Here is a 27,119-nt window from a genome sequence, read left to right as displayed (position 1 = left end):
CCTTCTGCTAAATCCAACAAGCTAGGCAGTTCCTGTGTGTAGAATGTTTCGGAATAGAGTACTGAGTGTTTGTCTTTCAGCGTGGCTTTTCTTTTTTTCAGGATGTATCAGGACAAACTGGCTTCTCTCAAGAGGCAGCTGCAACAGCTGCAGGAAGGTTGGTGACCAGCTTTTTTACTCCTAAACATTCTTAGTGTTACACACCCTTGAAATCTATTTTACTTCTTTGTGGGAATGATTGAAATTTAATTTGATTTTTTTTTTTATTTTAATTTTTTTAGTTGTAGATGGACACAATACCTTTGTTCCATTTATTTGTATGGGTGCTGAGGATGGAGCCCAGTGCCTCTCATGTGCTATGCAAACGCTCTATTACTGAGCTACAACTCCAGCCCCTAGTCTGACTGATTTTAATCAGTACACATGTTGCTCTCTTTTATCAGTAAAGGGTTGATTTTTCAAATTTTATTTTAAATTTATTTTCAACATGTAGCAATTTCTTCAAGTGAACTCTCATTTGGGGCTGTCTGTAGGGCACAATTTGAAAACCTCTGTGCCTCAGGCTGTGTGTTTTTGAGGGAGATGTTATCAAAGAATGAAGTTTTATTCCTCTTCTAGACAAAGCATCAATGGACTGTGGATCAGCCATGCTGTTTTCTGTTTTGTTTGTTGAATTACAAGTGGGCATGGCCCTTTCTCTCTCTCAATCTGTTTTCTAATCTGCGAAATGAAAACGAGAGGGAGCGTGTGGAATGTTGGATGCAGCATGAGGACCTGGGCATGGTGCGCTGTTGCCATTCACTCTCTGATTTTCTGTTGGGCTGTCCCCTGTCAGTGATACTGCCACTCCCCACCCCGCAGTGCTGGGGATTGAACCCAATACCTCAGGCATGCTAGGCAAGTGTTCTCCCGCGGAGCTGCATCCCAGCCCTTCCACTAGGCACTTTATTGCTGGGGGGGGTACACTCACCTGGACTAGCCTGTGAGCAGGTGTTAGGATCAGGAGACACTTCCCCACAAATTTGGGATCCTGATAATGAGTTGCTTTGGAGAAGAATACTGAATGAGCGAGATTTTCAGAAGCCTTTTGGTATTGTCACTAGCCACACGTGGCTTTTTGCATTTAATTAAATTGATAATCTGGTTTCTCAGTGGCATTGGCCATATTTTAAGTGCTACTAGAGCCACATGGAGCTAGCTGCTACCCGGCGGATGGTACAAATACAGTACATTTGTACCATTTCAGAAAATTCTGCTGGACAACCTCGGCCTGGACCCTATTGCAGAAGGTACTTTTTCCAGGAAAGGGAGGTCTATCGCCTTGGACTATAGGAGCAAGTGACAAGAATCACGTGGTGGAGTGTTTGCACACTTCCATACCCCCTGCCCCCCCCCTTCACTTCAGAGTTGTGTTTATTTTTGGTACCACACCACAGCTTGAACTCAGGGGCACTTTGCCACTGAGCTGCATCCCCAGCCCTTTTCATATTTTTTGTTTTGAGACAGATTCTTGCTAAGTTGCCCAGGTGGGCCTTGAACTTTTGATTCTTCTGCCTCAGTCTCTGGAGTTGTTGGGATTCCAGGCTGCCGCCAGTGCACTTGGTTCACTAGGAGTTTCGATGTACCGAGGTGGGGCTCTGTGCTTAGGCCCCCGGCAGGGCCTGCTGTGTGCCTTAGCTGAGGACCAGAAGCCAGTTAGCTCTGCTCAGCTGTGGCTTTCTTGGGAATTAAAACCGTCACGATTGGTGTGAGAAAATAATTTTAAGAGACAAAATTTAGAGTAGATTGATCTTTAAAATCACTTTCTGCTTTATAAATGGCCATCAGGAACGTTGCAGGAGTATCAGAAGAGAATGAGAAAGCTGGATCAGCAGTACAAAGAGAGGATCCGAAACGCAGGTGAGGCTCTGCAGATTCACACCTCGTCATCCCCGCCATGTGGCCCCGAGGGCATCTTCCATACGTATCCTAGACATTTCACTGCTGGGACAGGATGGAGGTGGAGAGACTCTATAAAATTGGTTCACCTTTTTTGCCAGTAATCACAGGAATCAGTCGGTGGCTTCCTGTAGTCAAGTGGCTCTCCCGGGTGCCCCAAGAGTAGTCTTGCACTTTTTCGCATTTATTTCTGTGGCTGACTTAACAGACAGTCAGAGGGGAAATGATTGTGGGTCATTTCATACCCACTTAAATGTTTCTTCTGGAGTTCTGTGCTTTGGGGTGGGGAGGTGTCCTCTTGTTATTTCCCCAAATATCCTAAGCATTTAGGAGGAGGAGCTTGCTTTCGGTCTGTTGGACGTGGCAAGTGTACTCACTCAGCCTGTCTGTTGGACATCTGCATGGGAGCACCTTGAGCAGCATGAAGTTGTAACACATTGTCCTTGACTTAGGGAACCTGCTGTTTCATTGGCAAAAGCTATTCACACGAGTAGTTAAGGAATAAAGAATCGTGCAGAAAGTAAGATTCGACAACTGTTCTAAATTGTATGAACAATTCTTGAGCTTACAGGAAATTTTTTTTTTGTGTGTTAAATTTTAAAGTGCGTCACCAGCCAGCATTCTGAGTGCCAGCAGGTGTTTGTTCCTGTCGTGGGAGAAGTAGTTTTGGGTTTTAAAAAAAAGGTCTGAGTGCCACTCCTTGTGCTTTCCTGTTGAGTTCCATCCAGTGACTTTCAAGCTTCCTGTTGTGGAAACCTTTGTCCTCTCCACCTAGCAAGAAGTGTGCGGTGTGCATCAGCAAATAGGAAGGGAGCAGAAGGGGGTGGGTGCTGTGAAAATGGAGCTGCAGCCATTAGCCCTCTGCCCACTCACATCCTGCCTGTCCCCGCTGCTGGCGCTGTCCACTCTGAGTTCCCAGGCGCCTCCTTGGGATAGCATTAGAACCGAAAGCCGTCTTCCTAGGGCTCCCCTTTACAGATGGAGGAGGTGGCATTGTGGAAGGAGAAGGGCCTACGTTCAGGCCTACCCTCATCACGCTGGGTCAGTGCCTTTAAACAGGTTATTGGTTCTTGAAGCCTCAGTTTCCCTGTCTGTAGAGGGGAGTACGGATTGCCTAGAGAATTGGCTTAGGATGTAAATAAAGGAAAGAAAATTGAAGTGAGCCATTTTTCCTAAGCTGGAACAGCAGGGTGAGTATTGAGTTGTTTTTCTTAATTCATGCCGACTCTCAGTGCTGTCCTTGTGTTATTTCGTAAACATCTCTTCCTCCCAGGTGAACGTGCAGAAGAGTTCCTAAATCAGTCATGACTTGAGCTTTAAAAAGCACATTGCATGCAGAGAAAAATCCACCTGCTTTCGTTGTGTCTGGTGTCTGGCTGCTTTAAAACAAGCACCACCAACTTTTAAGTGTTAAGTGTTATTTGACTTGGTTCAGGTTTGATTTCTCGGGTGGCCCAGGACTTGGAAATGTCTGGTCCATTCAGTCCGAAGCAGGCATAGGAGTGAGCATGTTGGGCTAGGTGTGCTTGAGCTGCGGCGCCCAGTGACTCCCAGGGCCAAAGTGATAAGGACTTCTGGGGGTCAGAAAACAACAAATGGCCTGTCCCTTTCCTCAGTTAATTGTTTCCATTTAACAGGTTGGGGCTTTTAGTCTGGGGTTCCTGGAACTCTGAAAATTCTAGAACATGTACGAGTGTGCTTTTTTTCTTGAGAATGGATCTATAGGGTATATCAGGTTTGCAAAGGGGACCATTTTAAACGGAAGACGGCAGCCCTGGAGTTACTGGTTCTCCAGCAGTCCTTGTGGACCATATGTAGCAGGTCCACTGTCACCCAGAAAAGTTCAGAGGCCAAAGACCTATTTTGTTTAAGGGGTTTGTAGAGGGGCTTACGGGGGATAGGCTGCTGGGTAGACGATTACTACCGCCCGCAGACAGGTGCTGAGTAAGTCACTGGATACTGCTGGGGGTACCTTGAGTGTGTCTGCTGGAGGCTTGATGAGTGAAAGGGCTGCCTTAGATCAGAGCTGGGGAATGTGACTGGGGAGGCCTGGTGGTATCGTTGACAGAGGCATTGGTGTGGGCAGAGTGTAGAGGCCTGAGAGTAAAGTCCCAGAAAGCCCAAGAACCTCTGTTGTCTGGATTCCCCTTGTCACAGAGAGCTTCACACCCTGTGGGACCATGGGCGTGGACTCTGTCCAGGAGTCTTCGTGTTGCTTCTTCCTGGCCTGTCCTGCAGTCTCTGGGACTGAGGGACGGGGAGGGCTGAGTGGAGGGAGGAGTGGCTTATTTAGCAATTTGGTTCCACAGCTGGCTTTGGCCCTCAGGCAGAGCTGCCAGAGCTATTTCTGTTGAGGGCCACATTTTGACGCGACACGGGTGCTGCTTGCGTCTTCCCTTCATGTATATCAGCACTTTACTGATGAAAACATTTGCTTTGTGTAATTTGCTTTCAGAAAGCAATTACTGCTTCTAAATGAATCCAACATTCCTGTCTAAAAAGGTGACACAGCCTCGGGAATCTAATTGCAGTTTTTATCTCTTTCAGAACTCTTCCTCCAGCTGGAAGTGAGTACCACGGGATCCGGGTTTGTAGTCTGAGACTGGAATTTGACTCTGCTGATCTGGTGGCCTTTCCTTCTGTCACCAAGTAGATGGCTTGGAAGCCTTTGCCACCGTTCGGTTTGACCGAAGGACATGTGATCCTGATTAAGATGTTCCGTCTATTCTTTGTTGTTGGGCAGCCTCTGTGCATCACAGGGAACTGGGGACACTCACATTCCACTGCTTTTTTGCTGGCTTTTAGCTTGTGCCAAAGCCCTTTGAGAGTATGTCTGAGTTGTGGTGGACGAATAATTTGTTATTGGTCCTCAGTGCAGCTTCTGAATTGGCTCAACAGTTCCACATACAGCTGAAACTTTCTGGGCCAATAGGAAACATTTTGAATGTTTTCTTTCACTCCACAGAGACCCCAGTGCTGCCGCCACGTCAGGCACAGTGCTGTGTTCAGGATGAGGCTGGGTCTCGGATGTTGTGCTGCTGCTGGTGGGGGGTGCTTTGGAGAAGGTCACGGTTTATCAGAGCTGTATTACTGGAAACCATTGTAGTAATGAAGTCAATTCAGCGCATGCGGCCACAGCCTAGAGGATCACACAGCCCAGACCATGCCCCCTGCAGGCCCCTTGTCACAGCACAGTGGTGAGATAGTAAAAGTGACTGCTTACACAATTTTTCTTAATTTTACTTTTAGTTGTCGATGGACCTTTATTTTATTTGTTTATATGTGGTGCTGAGAATCGAGCCCAGTGCCTCACACATGCTAGGCAAGTGCTCTACTGCTGAGCCCTGGCCCCAGCCCTGCAATTTTTATCTCAACATCTCTGAATCCTGCAGGATTCAGGCTCCTAATCAATGATCTACTGTACTTGTTCATTACTCACTATAAGAGTCGAAACTAGCTTGCAGTCCCACTAACAGTGTATGCATACTCCCTTTTCTCGCATCCTCGTCCACGTTTGTTGTTACTAGTTTGTGTCATCGGGCCATTATATTGTGTAATTTTCAAGATAGCTACTTCATTTGGAATAAACTATTTTCCTTAAAATTATGACTTTAAAAGGGATTATTTACTGTCCTTGAGAAACTTATGTTGTATTAACATAAAAGCTATAAAATTTGAGGCGTGAGAGAGGGGAGTTACCTCATAGCAAGTGTGGATACTGACATGCGAGTGGTGGTCTTGTGTCCTCCCTCCCCCCTCCCCGGGCCTTGCCCTCAGACCCCCTTTGCTCTCGTGTATCTCACTGACACACGAGATACCACTTGTGTCAGTGAGATACCACTTGTATTTCTGGGGAAGGGGTTTTCTTTGCTGTTGAGGACAGAGCTGGACTTCGAGTTGGAGCCCTGGATGCCTGGCTGTGTCCCCCCTAGCCTGTGTTTCTCTTTTACTCAGACCGAGCAAGTGGAAAGAAATTACATTAAGGAAAAGAAGGCAGCAGTGAAAGAATTTGAAGACAAGAAGGTTGAGCTGAAAGAGAACCTAATTGCTGAACTAGAAGAAAAGAAGAAAATGATTGAAAATGAAAAGCTAACAATGGAACTGACTGGAGGTATGAAACCCAAGGGACGGGATAATAATCCTTGGGGACCCTGAGGGCCCTGGTTGGGTGCTCTAGTGACTACGTAGGTCTCAGACCTCCAGAGGAGAGCGCGGGGAGGAGAGTAGGTTTTGACATCTCGGATCAGAGTTCTGGCTCCACCTTATGTTGGCCGTGTGACCTTCGTCAAGCTCTTCCCCACGCCATAAGGTGAGGCTGATCGAATCTCGTCTCATAGTATTGTGGGTAGAAATACAGGTGCCTAAGGTAGTGACCTTTGCATGACAGGTGTTCAGTAAATGGCAGACCTTTAATAGTAATCGCACGCTCTGGCTTGTGCTTTACTTAATGCCTGGGTTGGCTGTCATTTGGTGGTTTTCCTGAATCACTTACCCCCGTCCACCTGTGGTGATGGGGGCACTCTCTCTGCTGTTTTTTTCAGTCACCTTAATTACAGCAAGGGCATTATGTTCCTTTGACCTCGATGTGAGAGCAGTGGCTCTGGGCTGTATCATCTGTGCTATTAGATCTCTGCCCTCAGGTGTTAGTGTTCAGAAAGCGCTTGTGCCATTCCAGCAGGGTAGCTAAACTTAACTCTTCTCTTGTAAAGGGAGTGAAGTTACATGAGACTCGGTGCCAGTTCCTCCCTAGCCTTCTAGGATTTAGTGATCTGCATATGGGAGCTCGGCAGGTTGGAGGCAAGTTTCAAAGAGAAGCAATATGGCCGACTCTTCTGTTGCCATATGTAGTCTGATGAGTCTTAGAAGGATGTGGGGAATTGGCATGAGCCGCCTATTTTGAACCTGGCAAATACCACAGAGCAAGTCAGCAGTGAGTTTGTCACCTGGGTACAAGTAGGTGGCATGCCTTCTGCACACCCCAGAATTTAACTTTCACAGTCATTTTCAGAAGGTCCTGGTGCTCTACCAGGTCTTATTTTAATGGGGTTCCGTAGGAAGTACAGTGTTTGTACGGAAGTCCTCTGAGCTGACTTGAAACAATGTAACCAGTTAAGAAGTAATCTCCCTATATATTTTGGGTTCTATGAACCAGCTTGGCCCTCCAGTTGACACAGTCTTTTGGCTCCAGTCCCCATGATACCCTGATGAGAATGAGACAGTGTCTGGAGCTGGAGGGGGTCCGACTTGTGACAGATCTCTCCTCTGGTGGTTTCCTCAGTGAGAGACTTGGCAAAAGGAGCGAGTTCCTTGAAGACCTCTGAAAGTAGCTCAAAAATGCTTTTTTGTGTGTGTCATTTTGGCAAGAATACATGTGAAAACAGCATCTTCAGACAGCGCTGTCTTGTTCCTGTTGAAATGCTTTTTTAATTAGATGGCTAGCACTGCAGTGCCCTGTCTGGTACCAGTCTGCTTGCCTGTTTCCTGACCCACACACTGTTTTCTTTGATGGTGGCTGTGACTGGCATTGATGCCTCATCGCTCTCTGCTAGAGCTACCAGATGCTCGGGAGTCTTCATTAGGTTAGTGGGAAATATTGTCCGTTTATAGCTGCTCCCTTTCCATCTGCAGGGAAGGGTATTATCACCTTACCTGTGATTTGGCATCCTAATTATTGACAAGCAATGGACATTATTTAGCCAGCTAGTTTTACAGCCAGAATCTTATCTGGGGCAGGAGACATCCTCAGTGACTTGAAGCAGAACTTGCAAGGGTAGAGAAGACAAATATATGGAGTGAAATTATTTGTAACACACACACACACAAATTATAGAAGTGTCTAAAGCTAGCCATGAGCATCAATGGTGCTGATGTCCTTCCTCAAGCCATTTGGTACCCTTGGTATGGAAAGTGCTGCCAAGGTAATGATAGGTGTGGAAAGAAAAGGCACTGGAGCTGGGAGGATAATGAGCTCTCCACAGATGGTGCTGCTATGGTGCTGGATTAAAGGCTGATTTCCTCCCTCTAATTGAGTGACTTACTTCACCTTGGTGGATTGATGCCCAATATCAGTGGTGCCCAGCACTGCCCAGAAAAGACATTTCTTAAAGTCTCCTTTTCTGTTTCAACGTGAAGATCTCTTTAAAACAAAGCAGGAGGATCACAAGTTCGAAGCCAGCCTCAGCAACTTAGTAAGGCTGTACGCAACCTAGTGAGACCCTGTCTCAAAATAAAATTAATAAAAATAAAAAGGGCTGGGGATGTGGCTCCGTGGGTAAGTGCCCTTGGATTCAATCCCCAGCCCCCCCACCCTCCCCAAGAAAGTAGAATAAGAGGCTGATGAGCTGTGAAGCTTTGTCCCAGGAACCCATTGAAAATGGTTGTTATCCAGTGGCATGGGAGCCGTCACAGCCTTTGTGGGAATAGCAGAAGGTACTCTCGGAACCCAAACCTCTTGCGGAGAACTTCGGAAATCTGGGCTGCGGGCCACGTGGTGTACTGCGGGTGGAGAAGCTCCAGGACGCTTGTCTGTCACTGCTGCTGCTGCCTCAGTGTGCACCTGGGTCTTGATGGGCAGACTCTGTTTCAGGCAGACAGGGGTACGCACTCAACTGCCAGGGCTGCCGAGGATGCTGGTCTTCCCACACTTTGAGTAGTGAGGTTGTAGATAAAATTACCTGAGAGTGAGTTTTTTCTAATGTTGAGGCAAGATTATAAGTAACCCACTCAATCAATGAGAACCTAATGAACTTTGAAATGTGTCATACTTAATTCATTTTTCTTCTTGTCATAGAGTAGTCTCCTTTTCTCCCTTCTTCCAACACCTTGCTAACTGCCACTTCATTTTCTGTTGTAAGTTCTTGCTCACCAGGGACTTCTTTGAACCCTGAGGCCCCTGTGGAAGCTACTCAAACCTCATTAAAGCCTGTGAGTTTCTTTTGGAAAAAACTGGATTTAGCCAGGCACGGCGGTGCATACCTGTAATCCCAGCCACTCAGTAGGCTGAGGCAGGAGGCTTGCAAGTTTGAGATCAGCCTGGGCAACTTTGCAAGACTGTCTCAAAAAAAAAAAAGAAAGAAAGGACTGACATATAGCTCAGTGGTTCAAGTACCACTGAGTTCAACCCCCAGAACTGACCCCACCCCACGCAAAATACTAGATTCAACTAGTACATGATTCATTATGATGTCAAATTAGAAGTCTCATTTTCTGAGTACTTATCCAGTGAGGCATTGTGTAAAAACCTTAGAGCTACCTACCGCTGCAGGCTGACAGACCTGGGGGATCCTGGCTTTGTCCGCTAACTTAGTTGAAGTGGGAGTTCCTCCTTCAGTAAAGAGGTGATAGAACCTGTTATGGGGAGAGGGCCAGAGAGGAGGTGAGGTGTGCTTGGGAAAGTGGCTGGCAGGACTTGGGAAGTGCAACCCATTTAGTTTGGGTAGCTCTACTTGGGTGTCATCATCCTGAGTTTACAGATGGCAGAGCTGACTTAGAAGTGGAGCCATTTGCTCAGTCCCCCGCAGAGCTAGGTAGTGCTGAAGCCAGGATTTGTCTGGCTGCAAGTGGATTCTCTTAACCACCATATTATACTGACTTTTCCTGGTAACAGTACATGTGACTGTAAGTGAATCACAGAATTTGGCTGATGGGTAAGGTCCCTGTACTCAAGGGGCTTATGTTCTGATAGTAATAAAACCGACACAGCCTCCACGTCTTTCCCAGTGTAAGGTGGTTTGGAGAGAGAGGGCCCCCAAACGAAGGTAAAGATTTGACCGAGTGATTTTAAAACTGTAAGGTAGTGTGGCTGGACTGTGCAGGAGGGGAGTCTCCTACAGTACACAGAGATGCCAGTGAGGAAAGACCTGAGTCAAGGCCAGGGGACGAGGTCCTGCACAATACCTGGCAAGGGAGAAGGGAGGAAGAGACTTGGATTTGGGGTGGGGTGGGGTTCTCCTTGGAACATTCTTTCTGCTGCTGACTGTGGAATCCAGGGTGTTCTGGTGGTTGAGACGCAAGGAGGAGGGCTCAGTTGGTTCGCTCTTTAATGTCATCCCTTCCTTGTGGGCAACTTTGGCCTAATGGAGGTTGGTCCCTTAATTCCTATTCCGATTTGAATTGCAAGGAGCTGACCTTGATTCTCTTTTTGACCCTGGGGAATGAACCCAAGGGTGCTCCACCACCGAGCTCATCCATGGCCCTTTTATTTTTATTTTAATTCAGGATCTTGCTCAGTTGCTGAGGGTCATGCTAAGTAGCTTAGGCTGGTCTCAAACTTGCCATCCTGCTGGGATTGCAGCCAGGTGCCACCATGCCCAGCTCCTGACCTGGATGGTCATTGCATGTTCTCACCTCCCGTTTGTCTCCACCACGGCAGCACTGATTTGTGACCCCAGGGTGAGCCTGTCGAGGGGCAGGGGTGTGCTGGGCCTCAAACTGACCCCGTGTTGCGATGCCCCTGGTTTGGAGGGGTTGCCAATCGGCTGCAGGTTTGCTTGCAGTGACTTTTCTTCCTACCACACACATCTTGTTTCTTATGGATCCTTCTTTGAATCACTGCCACTCGTTTTCCCCCCAATAGCTGAACAGATATGAGCTTGTTTTTTCCTAAATTTTTGTTTTTAATTGACACATAATTGTACATGCTTATGGGTGCAGGGATATTTTGATACGTACATTGACATTGGGTAGTACTCACATCAGGTCATAAGCATGTCCATCAACTCACACTATCTTTTCTTTGTGCTAAGAACATTTAAAATCTGACATTCTGGTAGCTGTTTTGAAATGCTCCATATGATATTGTTAATCGTAGACGCCTTATTTTGCAGTAGGACCCCAAAACTTACTCCCCTGTCCAGTTGGAGCTTGGTGATGCCCTCCCCTGCGCTACGCTGCTTCTTGAGGTCAGCTTCTTCAGATTCCACCTGAGTGAGGTCCGTAGGAGCTTGTTTTAGTGGTTAGGCAGTATTAAAATGAAGCTTTTATTGCAGTTGAATGCTGTAGGCAGGTGAGTTGTTGGAAATGAGTGAATAGGCCTAAGAAAGTGCAGAACAAGAGGCCAGTCAGTAAACTGGTAATCACATGTCAATTGCAGGAAATGATTGTCAGGGATCTCTCCCCATAGGGACTGTGTTATGATGACTGTGCCTACCTCTAATCCAACCTGTGCTCCCGTTTCTTAGCAGGCAGGCCCAGTGCTACCCAGGTGGGTGTGGGGATGCCTGTGTTTGTCAGGTTTTCTGGTGAGCAGAGCTCTAGGAGTTGTGCTATTAAAGGTCCTTTATGGGGTAGTGTGGAGAGGAATGGTTCCCACATAAACTTCCCCCAAGACTGGCTTGATTGTTAGATGTTCTGTGAGATTCTACAGATAGTATCCCCTCTCAAGCAGATCTTTGAAGAGTCCTCTGGATCAGAGACACTTTTTAATTTTGGCCATTTGGAGGTGTTTTGGGGTTGGTGCTCGGTGTCTGAAATTCCCTGCTCAGGGATCTTCTCCAGGGTGGTCAGAGTCCAGGATCTGAGCTTCACTTCCGGAAGCTGGAGTTTCATCAGTGTCCTCAGCTTGAACCCCTAAGATTCTTATCGACTGAACTCGTTGGAGGCTGGTGTTGGAAACTCAGTAAGCCCTCTGTTGCATACTGTAGAAATAGAACTGACAGGTAGATTCAGGCCCTGCTGGCCAGGCCAGCCCCTCTCCTTTTTTGAAAAATTTCAAAGACAACTAAGCAAAGCTGGGATTGGAGCAAGGTGACTTGGTGGAGTGTGTCTTATTGGAGTTGTGATGCGTAGCTTGCTCTCTCCATTAATCACTTCCTCATGGCCACCGGCCAGCACTGCCTTCTGCTGTCCCCCCTTTCCTAGGTGGTGTGAGAGACTTGCTGATGGATTTTAGGGCTTCTCCAGAGCACCCTGGTTCTGCAGGGGTGGTCTTGTATGGAATTCATCAGGTCACTGCCATGACCAGGCTAATACAGTGGAGCTATTTTCACATTTTACAAGAAGAATTTGATTGTATTTTCTGATTTGTGCCTGATGCCGTTATGATTTTCTGAGTTTAGTGGCCTGATTGAACTGCTGTCCCCTCGGCTCCCCCTTTCTCTTGGCTTCTTTCCATTGGGTGCTGTACACCCTTCCCACGCTGCAGTCTGGGCAGCCCGCAGAGCAGGGTGCACTCAGCCACTCTCTGGTGGACAGGATGTTCCCTAATGTTCATGGGCTGCCTCCTCCTTTCTCTGGCTCGCTTTGGGTTGGGTTCTTTTCATACTTTGGTTTCCAAGTTAGGTCTGCGTGTTGAAAGCCTCACAGCGGATACTGCTGCTTGGTGTAGTGGGTGGCTTCTGTTTGACTGTTTGCACCTTGTCTTTTAAAAAAGATCTCTGTAGTTTTTTCCTCCTTGAAATATGATAAGAAGAGCCAGCCTCCTTTCAGTTCTTGTCACCTCAGGCACTGTGCTCAGGGCTTCTCCTGTGTCCTCTCATGCAGTCGTCATGGTGCCCCACGAGGGAGGACGTGCTGGTGTTTCCATCCTTTTGTTGAGGAGGCTGGGGACTTGGAGCATCTACACAGCCCGCTTCTGGGTGCTTGGCTGCTGCAGGGTCTCAAGCCCATTTAGGATAGTAGCCCTGCTCCTGTGATAGTGCTGTGCCACCAGCCAGCGAGTGAGTAAGAGGAGGAAGGTGGCATCTGAACAGAGAGTAAGGACTTTCTTTTAGGAAGAAAGCTTCCCCCTCCCCAGGGGTGTGGGTGCACATCCTCATCCTTCTTCCCCCATCTCATTAGGCCAGGGTTCCTATATCACCTCCATTCCACTACAGGAAAAAATTCAGTGTCACCCATTTCTTTTGAAGAGCAGCAAACTGAAACGCTTTTGACTCCTCACTCTAAGGCCCTGCACCCTTATCTCATGATCATTCTGATCATTCTGAAGAAGACTTTGTGCTGACTCTGCTGTGTGCCAGGACTATTGCTAGGTGCTGGGGCGGAGACGGATTTCACGCTGTGGCGGAATCCCAGCATCTGATGGGGAGCAAGTTCCACATGGTGTGGCACTTGGTGCGCTGGAGGGTTGCACAAATGCCCTGGTACCGGGGAGAGGGAGTGAGCAGGTCACAGGAGGGACTACTGAGCAGGCCCACATCTTCTTCTCTGTCAGAGAGAATGACAGCACAAAGCCTTGATGGCCTGAAAGTGTCACGTCTTCGGATAACTGATGCTTCTGAGCCCTGGAGAAGAGGCAGACTGGGAGGGGAAACCAGAAAGGGATGGGTTTGCCTGGGGCCTGAGAGGGTAGGGTTGGATGTGGCTTGCCACTGAGAGGCCTGGGGAACTGGGAGTGGTGGGTGAGGATTCACTAGGGACCCTGGAGATGACCAGTGTGTAAGGAATAGGCCAGGAAAAAAGGACCCCCAAAGGAGCAGATCAGCAGGGGTTTGGGTGGCTGGGGCTAAAGGGTAGAGACTGCATAGTGTGGGGAGTCAGGGGCCACGTCGGCTGGGGAAAGTCAAGAAGAGTGAAAAGAGTCTTTGGAATGTGCCTTCATGTATCATTTTTGAAGTCAAGTAGCCATCAAAGGTTATAAAAGAAAAAAGTTTTAAGTTTGTAAATAAAGACTTACTAAAAAATGCTGGCATCGAGGCCAGTGGCCTTAAAAGAGCCTTTTGTGCTAGTGGCTGCACACATCCACCCTCTGGGACAGCGGCAATCAGTCCCGTGAGGTGATGGTGAGGTTCCTTCTCTTCCCAAGAGTTCACAACTCTGGCTTCCTAATTTGAGTGAGAGGAGCAATTGTTCCTAGATTTTTTTTTTTTTTTGTCGATGGACCTTTATTTTATTTATGTGTGTGTGTGGTGCTGAGAATCGAACCCAGTGCTTCACACATACTAGGCAAGTGCTCTGTCACTGAGCCTCAGCCCCAGCCGTATAACCCCTAGTTTTTGAGGGTGCTGGGGAGATTTCTACAGTGGCCATAATGTTAGACTCCAGGGCTGGATTTCTGGGAGGGATGTGGACCTAGTACTGCTGGTTTGAATTTCACATGCACAGACCTTTTTTAAAGTCTGATGTGGGTGTCTGGCTTAGGCCAGGTGTAGATGGGACATCTGAAGTAAAGTGATTCTGATTGGGTGGCCTAGGGCAGATATTCTTACACTGTAGGAATTCTTACTGACCTCCAGTGGGAATTGGATATATTGACCCATTCCGTTTTTGCCATAGATTCTATGGAAGTGAAACCTATCATGACCAGAAAGTTGCGGAGGCGACCAAATGATCCTGTCCCCATCCCAGACAAGAGGAGAAAACCTGCTCCCGATATCCATTTGCTTCAAGTTTCAATCACTTCTTTTTCCCTTAAGACTATTGACTCTCTTATTGATCCATCTGATAGAGTATATGTGGGCATTGTCCTGCAGAAAAAAATATTTGGTGGAAAAGCATATGTAAAATTTTTATGACTGGGTCTTGACTGGCCATTTTGATATTGGAGTCCTCAGCTGCTACTTCTTTTAGTGGGAGATGTTTATATCAAGGTATCATTTGGAAAGATACTTTATGTCCAATGTTGAACCTGGTTTTAACACTTCAAGATTCAAGGGCAGTTGAAAACTTGATGTGTGTTAATTTTTCTACCTGTCAAATGAGGACAGTAGTATCAGACTTTGGGTATCTCAGTTACCCCATCCCTAAAATAGTGAGTTGCAAACTGTTTTTAAATGAAAGCAAATGATATTTTAATCAACACAACAAAGTTCTTTAATTTTAAAAATGGTTAATGGGAATGGGACACATGAAGAAAAGTGTTTTTTCTATTCAAGAGATAATAAATTACAGGCGTGTGGCTCATTCATGTAATCCCAGTGACTAGAGAGGCTGAGGCAGGAGGATCACCAGTTCAAAGCCAGCCTCAGCAACAGCTAGATGCTAAGCAACAGTGAGACCCTGTCTCTAAATAAAATACAGAAAAAGGCTGGGGATGTGGCTCAGTGGTCAAGTGCCCCTGAGTTCAATGCCCAGTACTCTCCCTAGCCTCCCCCCCCCCCAAAAAAAAAGAGATCATAAATGGATGTTTTTTCAGAATGGTTTGGTCATTTCACTTGTCTGCCACCAGGAAAGGATATAACTTCAGGTCCCTTCACCTTTATAACAGAATTTTAGTTGCTGTGGAAAACTAATCTCTGTGTGTGTGTGTGTGTAAGTGTGTAAGTGTAAGTCTCGAGACATTTGGAACAAAAGCACTTTATAAATTTGGGACACAGTTGTTTTCTATTTTCTGTGCTCTCGCTGTTGTTGTAGAGACCTAATGAGTCTTATTCTACCTCCTCCTAGTAGTTTGTAAGGTGGGGTGTGTGAATTCTTTAATATACTTGGTCACCATGACATTTAGCTCGAGAGTCAGCTTTCTGAGAAATAAGTTATTGCAAAAATGTCATTCTGAATAGTCATACCTTGTCAGTTCTGAACTACTGGTACCAGTTTGTTGATTTCTGTTTCCTTGGAAACCATACACGTTCGGATGCATTCCATTAACTCTCAACACCTCAGCTAAATTATTTGTTAACAGACGAACAGATCATGGAGGATCTGAGAACATTAAATAAGGTACAGTTCTATTCATTTATTTGAAAGCTCAGGCTTGACATGGTTTCTTCACTATGTTCACATGATACTTGTTGAGTCATTATGAAACCTCTGACACCTACAGTTATCCAAATGATTTTCTCTAAGATTTTTTTTTGTTGTTGTTCTTCCTACAGCTTAAGTCACCCAAGAGACCAGGTAAGTGCTTAATGTTATTGACATTTGTACAATCTTTTTATCATGTTGTTGGAAAAGCATGTGAATACCTGTCAGGGAATTGTTGCAGTTTTCAGAAGTAAAGTGTTTGTCATTTGCCTGTGAGTGAAACTGAAGGGAATCTTAAGTGTACCTCACCCCGCTTTATTTTTTCAGCCTGTTATTTTTGTCTTTTCCTTGGGATTTATTATAAAAATAGGCATTTGATCAGCTGTTAAAGGTTTCCTTCTGTGTAGGCATTAGGCATGAGATTAAAGTTTCCAGTTTTGAAAATGAAACCAGAGAATTTTTCAGTATTCCTTACTTTCTGGAATTAAGTCCTAGGTATTGCTATACCAGTGACTTTTCATGGCCTGGCTCTCTGGTAAGGCTGTGCCAAGTTCCTAGGTATAGATGAGGCCAAGGCCCAGTCACTGTTCACAGTGATGCCTTCCAGAGCAGCACATGAAAGTCGATGCTAGTTGCAAACTGGAATTCTAAGTTAGCAATGTCTTTTCTTGTACTAAGTGCTGTGATAAGTCACACGTTCCTCTACTTAGTCTTGTGGAAGAAAAACCCAGATTCTTCTTTCTCTAGATAATGTCTTCCTGTGGGCCCCTGTAGTCCACAGAGAAGTCCTGAGCTTCTGAGGCATGATGGGGAGGGTTATGTGAGTAAGTATGTACATTTAGATCATTTAAACCTACTTTATCTCTAAAAATGATTTAATTTTTAAGAGATTGTCATGATACTTGCCCTTTTGGGCTTCTGATGGTCATTAGGATTTAATCCACCTCTAAGTGGTCTTGTGCATTGGTGCATTTGACCTTGGCCTTCCTAAGCCTCCAGTTTCTCCTCTGTTCAGTGAGGTTAATCTGTGCCCTGCCTGTCTCTGGGAATGTTTTGAGGACAAAGTTTGGTGTGATGTGTAAGAATTTTGTTTGTACTGATCAGGTATCCACACTAAGGTCTGCATCAATGTGGTGACCTCCCAGGAGTGCACATGTTGATCAGTACTGGGGGTCTCGCCTGTGCACAGCCACTGTACTCTAACCTGGGCAACATAGTGAGACCCCATCTCTTTAAAATGTTTTTTTGTGTGTTTAATTCCCAGGAGTTATCACTGTAAGAACTTGATGGTGATGACTGTCACCACACCCTAATGTGTCTCAGTTAAAGGATGGTAGCTGGTGGTCGTACACGTTTGTTGCACGCTTAGTCATTTAACTGTCTCTGGCTCCTCTAGCATCCCCATCCTCTCCTGAACACTTGCCTGCGACCCCTGCGGAGTCTCCAGCCCAGAGATTTGAGGCTCGGATAGAAGATGGTAAACTGTATTATGATAAGAGATGGTAAGTCATGAGAAAACAGGGACTACTCCAAAGAGCCATCCTGGGGCTTCCTGTGGTGGTTTCAGAGCATGCCTGCTACTTAAATTTTTAAATGGGATTCCACTTTTCGTCTTGTGTGTCACCAGCCGTTTGATAGACCTCTGTTAGGTTTCTGAAGACTGTTTCCCAAAATGTGGGTGGCGGTCCCCTTCCTCTCCGTGCTGCTGTCATCACACTAGAATTTTAAGCCTAATTTTTTTTTTTTTGCAGTGTCCCTGGCCCGTGGAGCCAGGGTACACGTTCTGTTCTGCCTCCTATTAACTTTGGTCCTATGTGCTAAGGTTAATAGGTGTTCTGTGGATAGAAGATTGTGGTCATATCGGTTTAGGGATGATCATGTTAATTAAGATAAATGAGTTCCCTTCTTATCGCACTCTCTGGGTCTTGTCACATGCTAATGTGCGCTGTGAATTTCCAAGATGTTATTGGGTGGTTTTTATTTGACAGCTGTACTGTTTTCTCATGCATTATTCTGCTGCCAAAGTGTTCCAGGAAACTTTCTTAGGGGAATTGTATCCTAAAACCTGACTCATTTAGATTGAAGACTGTTGAAACCTTTAGACTGCCAGTGTTTTTCATTGGAAAGGAAATGGCAAAGCAATAGTGTAGAACCTTAAGAGCTCATGCATTTATTCATTCAGCCAGCCTCGTGTGAGGCGTCCGCTGGGCGTTGGATCACCCTGGACCCTGCCATCTTCTCGGCTCTTTTGACTCGGAGACAATATTTCTTCCTATTTGTTGTCCCTCTGCAGACAGCCTCTTACTCAGCTCAGGTTATAGGTATTCTTGTAGTTGGTTCTATCGAGAGTCTTTTTCTCAGTCCCTCTGTGCCCTCTGGAGTTATCATTTTTAATGGCTAGTAATAATGCCAAGTTTTAATACTTTTGTGTAGCCAGAAGTTCCAAAGATCAGGCTAGTGGTTGTTTTGACTTTTTTGACTGTGTGTGTTTGTTACTAGGCATTGAACCCTGGGTACTCTATCCTTAGCACTTTTTATTTTGTACTTTGAGACAGGGTCTTGCTAAGTTGCTTAGGGTCTCAGCTCCTGAGCTGCTGGGTTATAGGTATGCGCCACCATGCCTGGCAACTTTTTTGAGTTTTATATTGCTTTATGTTAGTTGATCACAATACAATATTGAATACACATTTCTCTGTAACCACGGGGGGGATTGGTTCCAGGAACCCCCTCAGATGGTCAGGTCTCTTAAATCAAGTACTATAGAATTTGCATATAACCTAAATCCTTCCTCCTCTTTATTTTAAATCTTCTCAGGATGACTTATAATACTTAATATCAATGTTGTGAAAGTAGTTGTTACAATGTATTATTACAAGAAAAAAAAATGTTCATTCCATACACAGTGTTGTTGTTGTCGTCGTCCCCCCTCCCCACCCCGAAATATTTCTGATCTGTAGTTGATTGAAACACGGGTGTGGAACCTGCAGAACTAGAGGGTTAAGTGTTCTTCAAAAATGCTTGGAGATCTGGTCATGCCTGAAATAAATCATTTCCACCTAGTAAATAACAGTGAGTCAATTACCTAGCAGATGAAGGAGGCTTGCTTTGTCTGTAAGCCTGACCTTGGTGACTTCTGCCCCTGTAATTTGGCTGTTCTTGGGCATTCTTCAGTTGGTGTGGTATCTTATGTTGCTCATCAGAATGTATCACCACTAGGTGGCAGGCCCTAGCTGCTCATCACAGCGGGTCAAGATGAGATGAAAAATGTTTCTAATAATGAAAACCAAATAACCTTTAAAGATCAAGCCCACATATAGGAACCGCCTTTGAAAATGATGAGATTTATCACTAACATTTTTACGGATCTATGAGTCTTAAAGCCATGTGATATTTCAAATGATGTTCATTTTATAATTACGTTGCTTCAGATCTTTCTCTTTCTTGACTTAATCCTTACGACTTTATGAGATGTGTCCTGAGGGTGAAGATGTAGTAAAATAAAATGCTTGGTTTTTTTTTTTTTTTTGGCAAAGACCTCCAGTGACTGGTGTTTCATAATGTAAACAAAGTGATTGGGCTTGATGATGTGTCAGAACTACTAAGCAGTGTGAAGGAATTTTCACCACCCTGCTCATGTTAGCAGAAGACATTTGCAGAATAATGTCTCTGGAAGTGTTTTACTTTTTCAGTGAATTTTTAGTTACTCATTCTGCTGTTAAATATATTTTGGGAATGTTGTTTTCTTCATTATTCTGTGTGTTTTTCTTCTTTGGCCTTGGGAGTCAGAGTTCATGATGAGTCCCTTTTTTCCCTGAGACTTGGTGAAAGCTTTCACAGGGCTTTTATATCCTTTCTTATCTTTATTGCAGACACAGCCCATGGTGGAGAGATCAGGTGAATTTCTTGTATGCTGTGTCCAGTGGCATGGCATATTTTGGTGTAACGGTATTATTGGCAAAACATGTTTCATTGAGTTTTAAATGACTTTAGCAAAATAAGTCTTGAGTCAGGCTTCCCATCTTGGCATGAACACTTATCAAACTACATTTCATTTTGAAAGATAAGCATCTTCTCTTTGCCTGGTCTTCAGTTGAGATTAAGGCCTTTGCCTCCCATTTTGATCTGGACTAATGACCCCTCTCAGGAGATACTGTGGAGTAGCTGTTATTTTAAATAGCTAACTGCTGGTGCTGGAGCTGCTAATGTGAATCATAAATGAAGTCACCACTTGCTCAAGTAGACTTCACCCTCCAGCTCTCCATTAACTCCGAACAGTGAATATTTCCAACAGGCGTTGGGACCCCTGGAGGTTCTATAGCTGTGATGTGGACTCAGTTATGGGAAGTGAAGTGTTAATGTCAGGATTGCTCGTAGATTCAGAATCCAATTACTTCCCACCTTGCTCCACTTTCAGATCTACCTGCTAAAGAAATTGCTTTCTTTCAAAATAGTGGTATAGTCATTCTAGTTCGTTGGGTTTAATAGTAGAGGCACAGAGCTTCAAGAGCTTAATTGTTGGGATTCCCAGATCAGAATTTTCATTAGTCAATTTGACATTTAGGTTCTATTCTCTGAGGTTGTTTAAGAATTTTTTTTTTTCCCCAGCAGGTGAGTTGTATCGTGTAAAATGGGCTAACTGGCAAGAGAAGACGTACATTTTCACTAAATTAGTTCTGTTGATAACATTAACATTTTTTTCTAAATTTATTTTGAATTTGTTTCCCCCTTTATTAGTTTTTAGAAATTGAAAAGTAAATTTATACGTTAAGGCTATCTTTTTTTTTTTTTTTGGTTTTGGTTTGTATTTAAAAACCCTAGAATTTTTAGAGAATTCAAATAATTGAATAGGTTTGCTATCTGGGGTTAATGATTCCCAGAGACCATTGTGTGGTGCATGAGAATCCTCTGAATGTCCTGGAGACTGGGGGTCAGTTGATTTGGAAGTTGGCTGCTCTGGGAAGCGTGCTGGCTGGCCAAGCACCACCGTGGAGTGAGAGACCAGAGATGTTGGCCACGCTGCCACCTTCACTCCTGATGTTCACTGTTGAGGGCGTTAGATGTTTGGGTTCTAAGCGTAATTGAAGGAAAATACAACACATCTCCTGAGAACTGTTTGAATGGTGTTACAGAATTAACTGTTTGACAGAGCTTCCTAACATTTTCTTTTTGCTCATCCATCTTATTTGTTTCTAATACCATAACTTATATTATTTTTTTAAAATATAAATAATACTTGCTTATCCTAGGAAAAAGAAAGACATTTATCAATAAAAAATAACATTCTTCATTTAGTGTTACATTTTTATATGCATTTAATATACATTTTAATTTGTGAATTTACCATTTTTTTCTTTGTGTATAGAGTGCACATCAAACGTGTGTTTTATTACAAACAAAGGAACAAAGGGGACTTTTTTTTTCACTTGGCTTTATATTGAGCACATTTCCTCCTTACCATAACCTTTCTGTGTGTGTACTGGGGGTTGAACCCTGACCTCATGCATGCTAGGCAAGTGCTCTACCATGGAGCTAGGCCCCCAGCCCTTGACCTTTCTTCATTAAAGTGTTGAGAAAGTAGAATCAGAATGGCTTGAGGCTAGTTGCATTTTGTTATGTGTTTCTCTTTAATACGTCATAATCCTCATAGGATAACTGAGTATTCTTCTGATTTTTATTCAAACCATAATTCAAGACATTGCTGTTTACGCATGAGAGTTGGCTTAAATGTGGGAAAGAAACCAAGGGAAGTTTTTGTGTTGTGGATCATTCAGCCTTTCCTCATGCATTGTATAATTTGATCTTGTGATATTAACTGTTTAGCATAACAAAGGTCCTTTGACCCAGTTTACCAACTAATACATGGCCAACGGCAACTTTATGTCTTGGATCTCACCCTGTCTCACTGTTGTAATTGCATTTATGATTTATTTTCTTTTAACAATGTTTTCAGAAAGTGAATTGACTTGGAAACCTGAGTTTTCAGCTCTTAAGTAGCAGGTTAAAGAGCACTTAGAACCTAGATTGGAAAGAGCTCACTGTGGGAGAGAAGTACAGCCTTTACTGAGATAGCTTGGCAGTAGATTATTTCATTATACCAGCAAAATAGAATCTGCCTTCTTCCTCCAGAGGGATAAGAAGACACAGCGCTCTGCTGGGAGATGTGTTTTGGTGGAATGTACAAGAATTTGTGGATCTTTTTAGCTGGACGTATGTAGCCAGCATGAACCAAAGATTATGTTCTTGATTCAAGTGGAGCCAGCCCGGGCAGGGCTGCCTGCAGTGGGTCAGCTGATATATCCAGCTCTTGCAGTCTGCTCTTCCACCCCAATGTCCTGCTGGGTTTGGTCCAGGCTTCGTACCTTCCATCCTCGGCCTTGTCCGTCAGTTGGAAGTGGCCCTGTGCGACAGTAGGCCAGGAGAGTAGTGGTGGGGGCCGGAATGGGGGCATATGCCTTACCTATTCCATTCACAGCAGCTTTCCCTACTGTCTGGGCCAGATTGATGTCCCTTAGCAAATGTCAGGACAACCGGCACTTCACCTAATGAGCATTTGCAGGTGTGGCACTTGATCTTCCCTCTCCCACTGCACTTGAAGCTCTGTAACAGCAGGGACCTGAGGCCCGTGCACTGTCTGCTCCATCCTCTGGCATAGTCAGTGTTGCATAGTCAGAGCTTAATGAGTATTTTTTTTTAAATATATACTTTTTAAGATGTTGATGTACCTTTATTTTATTCACTTATTTTTAAAAATTTTTTAAAATATTTTTTTTAGTTGTAGATGGACACAATACCTTTATCTTATTTATTTATGTGATGTTGAGAGTCTATCCCAGGGCCCCACACATGCCCGTAAATGCTCTACCACTGAGCCACGACCCCAGCCCCTTAATGATTATTTTTGAATGAATGACTAAAGAAGGGCTGAGTTCATCCAACCTTCTTGTTGATGACTAATTTGGACAAATACGAAATAAATGACAGATGTTTAAGCCCATGTATTTATTTTGTCCAGACAGTGGGAACAGAGGGCTGTACTTCAGTGGCAGAGAGTTTGCCTAACAAGTGTGAGGCATGGGTTTGATCCTTAGCACCACATAAAAATAAACAAAATAGTCACTCTGCCTCTCTATCACTATAAAGTGGAAACAGAGATATTTTACCTCAAAATTTTTATTTTGCTTTTTGAACTGGGTTATATAGTCCAAATCAAAAAGTAAATTATATTCTGACCTCATCCCCCTTTCCTCTTTTCAGAGGGGCCAAGGAACTTAAGTTTTAGATCCAGAAGATTAGGAGGTCACCCCGTCCAAGGATGGAAGTCTGTAAATGACACCTGGAATCCAGGCTCTCAAGTCATTCTGTGGACTCCTGCATTACATTTCTTACAGTGATAGCGTTTTGTTTTGTCTCCCCCCTCCACCCCGTCCTTTTCACATTGTGCCCTGTTTTTGGCAGGTACCACAAGAGCCAGGCCATCTATCTGGAGTCAAAGGACAACCAGAAACTGAGCTGCGTGATCAGTTCGGTCGGAGCCAATGAGGTAGGGCGAATTTTTGCACCCTGAGGAAAGACAAATGAGCTCTTTGAAGTGTGGAAAATATGACAAACCTAAAATGAAGGTGCCACCAACAAAGCACGGTGAAGTCACGTCTCATGTGAGTGAGCTTCTGAGGTCAGCACTTTCAGGCAGAAATTACGCACAGTCAGAAACACCCTTGAAAAATGCCTTCCGCCTGCTGTGAGGGTGCCTGCAACCTTGTGTTTTCCTGGTGGTGCTGGCGACCTCCCCAGGCTGTGATGGATTTGGGAGCCACCGAGCTAGACTGAGCAGGGCAAGTACGTTCATCTGTGGCTGCTTTCTAAGGTTGTCATCCACTGAGAACGGACCAGGCCGTGCCACTTACTCCGTCTCTGTGTTGCTGCCTCTCTAGGACTTTCATATGCACCAATAGGTTTGTTTCTCAATCTGAGAATGCACAAGGGCCAGCATTGAGTTAAGTGCTCAATACGTTGGTGCTGGTCCAGCCAGCATACAGCTCCCTGCCTGGTAGCCTCCTGAGGTGTCCTGCTGCGTCTCTGAACAGCAGGCTGCCAGGCTTGTGCCCTTGGCTGTTGGTCTCCTTGAGACACTCGGCAGGATCGGGTCCAGTTTTAGTTATGTGGTCAATACCCGAGGATGATGTGGCTGCCTGTGAGTTCTCCTGGCCCTTCATTAAGAGGATGTTGACAGTGTCTGTCTTGTTGGTAGTTAACAAAAAGTTGAAAACTTTAATAGCTAGATTGGCTTGATCTCTTATCAGGCACAGATGTCTGCAAAGAAAGTGATTTTCACACGTCCACTCTCTGTAACTTATTCGTGCCAATGCGCAGTAAATCTAATGAAACTGGATTATGAAATAACTTAAGCCTCTTGTATTCTCCCAGTTTCCTGAATTGAAAATGCCCTCAAATGTGACTAGTTTGCAAAATGATTGTTTACTTAGAAGTTAGGCAGAGCCTTCCAGATAAGTGAATGTCATTCTTCTTTGGGCTCAGGATCTGTGAGATTCGCCCAAGCCAAGCCAAACCAGAACCAGGGCATCTAATAGAGGCCTAGTGTTCCTTGTCCAAGGGCATCACCACTTCACCACAGAGCATTTGTCCCTGGCTGGCCGGGTGAGCTAGAAAGCACATGTGGCTTCCTGGTCCCAAGCCCAGCTTCAGAACCAGTCTGTTATTCTCTTCTGTGACGCCTCAAGAAAAATAGAAATTCAGATTTGACACCCTATCCCTTGTTCAGGATTGGCACTTTGTGTCACAAGGGAGTGACGGTAAAGTCTGACGGAGTGGTGGCACTGCAGCTGTGTCCTGGAGGGGAGAGGCCTCAGGCGTTGGAGGTGTGTGACTCTTATGGTGGGAATAGTTCATATCCCCTGCTTAGAAGTGTTTCAGCTTCTCAGCCCAAAGCCTAAATGACACTGAGCTCTGTGGCTTTGCATTGATCAGCTCTGGGCAGGTTTGGTGGGTGGGTCTGAATGTGTTGGTGACCTTGCCAGTTCAGCCCTCTGTGGAGTCAGTTTTCAGTTTAAAATGGTTCCTCAAGGTCCTTTAGAATCTCAGCTTCATGTGAAATCTTTAACTTGCTTCACTTTTTAATTTTTTTTTTTTATTTTGGGGGTACTAGGGATTGAACCCAGGGTGCTTTACCCTTGAGCTACATCCCCAGCATTATTGAGGCAGGGTCTTGCTAAGTTGCTGAGGCTGGCCTCAAATTTGTGGTCCTCATGTATTAGCCTCCCAAGTCATTGGGATTATAGGTGGGTGACACTGTGCCTGTTTTTTTTTTATAAACCTGGTTTGGAAATTGAATCCAGGGCCTCATGTATGCAAGGCAAGAGCTCTACCTCTGAGCTATATCCCCAGCCCAACTTGTTTCATTTTTAAACCAGTGTGTTTGACTTTAAAGCCTCTCTCTTGTGTTTAATAATCACATTGAAGAAGTTGAGATGACGCTGAGAATTTGCTTTTTTAAAAACCTAAGACCCTAGTCAGGGGAGGAGATCCATTTATAAACTTCTATGTATGGCTGAGGTGCAGACCTTTCAAAACATGGTGCTTTCAGCTCCACTTAATTGCTCCTTCAGAGAGCAGGCTTTGTGGAGAACAGCCAGGGCTGTGATATCAGGCACCAGTGTCACATGGGGACAGGCAGCTCCGCCTTGCTGAGCCTGGTCTTCTCCTCTGCAAAATGGGGCCCGCAACAGTGCTGCTTCCTTCCAGGACTGAGGGGAAGCAGCCGAGTAGGATCGGCGCGGTGGCATAGTGAGAGCCCGTAGCCCTTCCTTGCTTGCTCAGGTGACAGCAGTGGCAGCTCCTCTCCCCGTCCCTGGCTACAGGAGGCCACTTATTGAGTGCACTTGTCAGCTCTGGCAGTCCCCCTGCTGCAAGAGTTCATTCGCAAGTCCACAGAAGAGTGCAGCTGTCCTGTGGACGAGGGAAGTCAGAGTCCACCTGCAGGAGGTGGAGGCTGTGGAAGGGATACCCTGTCTGAAGCTCTCCACTCTTCAGAGGCCTTGCTGGGCCCAGATGCCTCAAGGACACCTTTTATGGATGGCATTTTGTTCCCTTACAGTAACCTTTATTGTTAGCCTTAATTGTCAAGACCCCAGAGTACGGAGAGAATGTATGATACGGGGTGAGGAAAAGTATTTCCAGATTTGAAAGGTCTATTTTCACTGTGTATCTCTTGTGTATTGATAATGCTGTAATCAAACCTAATCAAGAGTCCTTGTAGTCCAGGCAAAAAGAGGACCCAGGATTGCTGTGCTTTCCATTTTCTTTGTCAGAGTGTGGGGGAGATGGTGGGAAGAAATAAGTTCAGGGCTATTACCTGCTCCCTGTCTGGAGGCGCGCCTTTATAGTGGTCAAGGACAAGCTCACTCAGGCTGGGGTGGCCAGTTTTCTGCCCATACCTAATTCATGCAGCTATTTTAATGCCTGGGAGGTTCTCCCTTCAGCATGTCTCAGCCTCTCACCTTGCTCTCTCGTGTCCCTGCAGATCTGGGTGAGGAAGACCAGTGACAGCACCAAGATGAGGATCTACTTGGGCCAGCTACAGCGCGGGCTCTTCGTGATCCGCCGGCGGTCAGCGGCTTGACCTCCCGAAGAGCTCTCTGCCCTTGACCCTTTTTCTGCAGTGGCTTTTATTTTTGTTTTGTTTACTTCTTAATAGAAAAATTTTAACTTACTGGGAATAACTACTTGGCCTTGGAAATGAAGAACACCGTGTGGATTCTGTGGGGCACCTCTGTGGCTGGTCACATCCACCTATGTGTCATTCTTCCCTGCCTCAGCTTCTTCCCAGTCAGCAGTCACCAGGGAACGCTCATTTTCAGGAGTATTTAGGGTGTTTGATTTAGTTTCTTTTTATTTCTTTATTTTTTTGCTTATCCTTTGTCTTTTTTTTTTTTTTTTAACCTCCTCTGAGGTTGAAGAAACAGCTCTTCCTGTCAGTTATCTTTAGGTCTTTCTGCCATGAAGAAGAGTGGGAAGGAATTCACTCTGTGATGCATTCTCCATATTTGATTCTGGTTAGTGGATCACGCAGCTACTGACCTGGCCGAGTCCCATCTGCTGTTTCCCTGGAAGCGAGGGGCAGAGGTCCTAGCAGAGGGAGATGAATTCTCCTGGCTCTTGGCCTTCTTGGAGAGAGAAATGCCTGTGTGACATCTGGCACATGCATCCATTCCCCTGGCTGAACTATGGAACATTTGCCGGGGAGACTGCATTGAAGTAAATGGGGCTCTGGGGGAAGGGACGTTTCATGTCATAATGTGCTGAAGTTACCATATTTCAAACGTTATTTAATGCAGGTGATTTGTCCGCACACATTTGTTCCAACTCGGGCTGGAATGAGAAGTGGTAATTTCGGAAGTTTTTATTTGTAATTTCTTTTTCCCCCCAGTTTCTGAGTAGATTGAGGGAGCACATGGCGTTGGCAGCTGATCTGGGTTGTCCCTGGGGTGGGGTGTGGAGATGACAGTGCAGTGCTGATGATCTGTAGACTCACGTGACTTATTCGTGTT

At 45.2% G+C, this 27,119-nt stretch overlaps 1 protein-coding gene across 1 annotated transcript; it reads left to right on the top strand.

The window, feature by feature from the left end:
- Suds3 (SDS3 homolog, SIN3A corepressor complex component) lies at nt 1-26,905 on the top strand. The gene is made up of 10 exons (XM_015505187.2): nt 1-157; nt 1,828-1,899; nt 4,486-4,505; nt 5,893-6,049; nt 14,149-14,244; nt 15,470-15,531; nt 15,687-15,708; nt 16,952-17,057; nt 23,011-23,095; nt 26,093-26,905. The coding sequence occupies exons 1-10, from the start codon at nt 103-105 to the stop codon at nt 26,189-26,191; spliced, it is 774 nt and encodes a 257-aa protein (XP_015360673.1). The 5' UTR covers nt 1-102; the 3' UTR covers nt 26,192-26,905.
- The last annotated feature ends 214 nt before the right edge of the window (nt 26,906-27,119 follow it).

This window comes from Marmota marmota, unplaced genomic scaffold (assembly GCF_001458135.2).
Source record: "Marmota marmota marmota unplaced genomic scaffold, marMar, whole genome shotgun sequence".
NCBI classification, from domain to species: Eukaryota; Metazoa; Chordata; class Mammalia; order Rodentia; family Sciuridae; genus Marmota; species Marmota marmota.
The sequence above is the reverse complement of the archived record's forward strand: the minus strand, read 5'-3'. Positions and strand labels throughout refer to the sequence as shown.

Excerpts from the sequence above, each read along its gene's own strand:
- Suds3 (XM_015505187.2), top strand. The coding sequence starts at position 103 with ATGTATCAGGACAAACTGGCTTCTCTCAAGAGGCAGCTGCAACAGCTG. Across the intron at positions 1,900-4,485 it reads AGAGAGGATCCGAAACGCAG|AACTCTTCCTCCAGCTGGAA; the intron begins GTGAGGCTCTGC and ends TATCTCTTTCAG. Across the intron at positions 6,050-14,148 it reads AACAATGGAACTGACTGGAG|ATTCTATGGAAGTGAAACCT; the intron begins GTATGAAACCCA and ends TTTTTGCCATAG.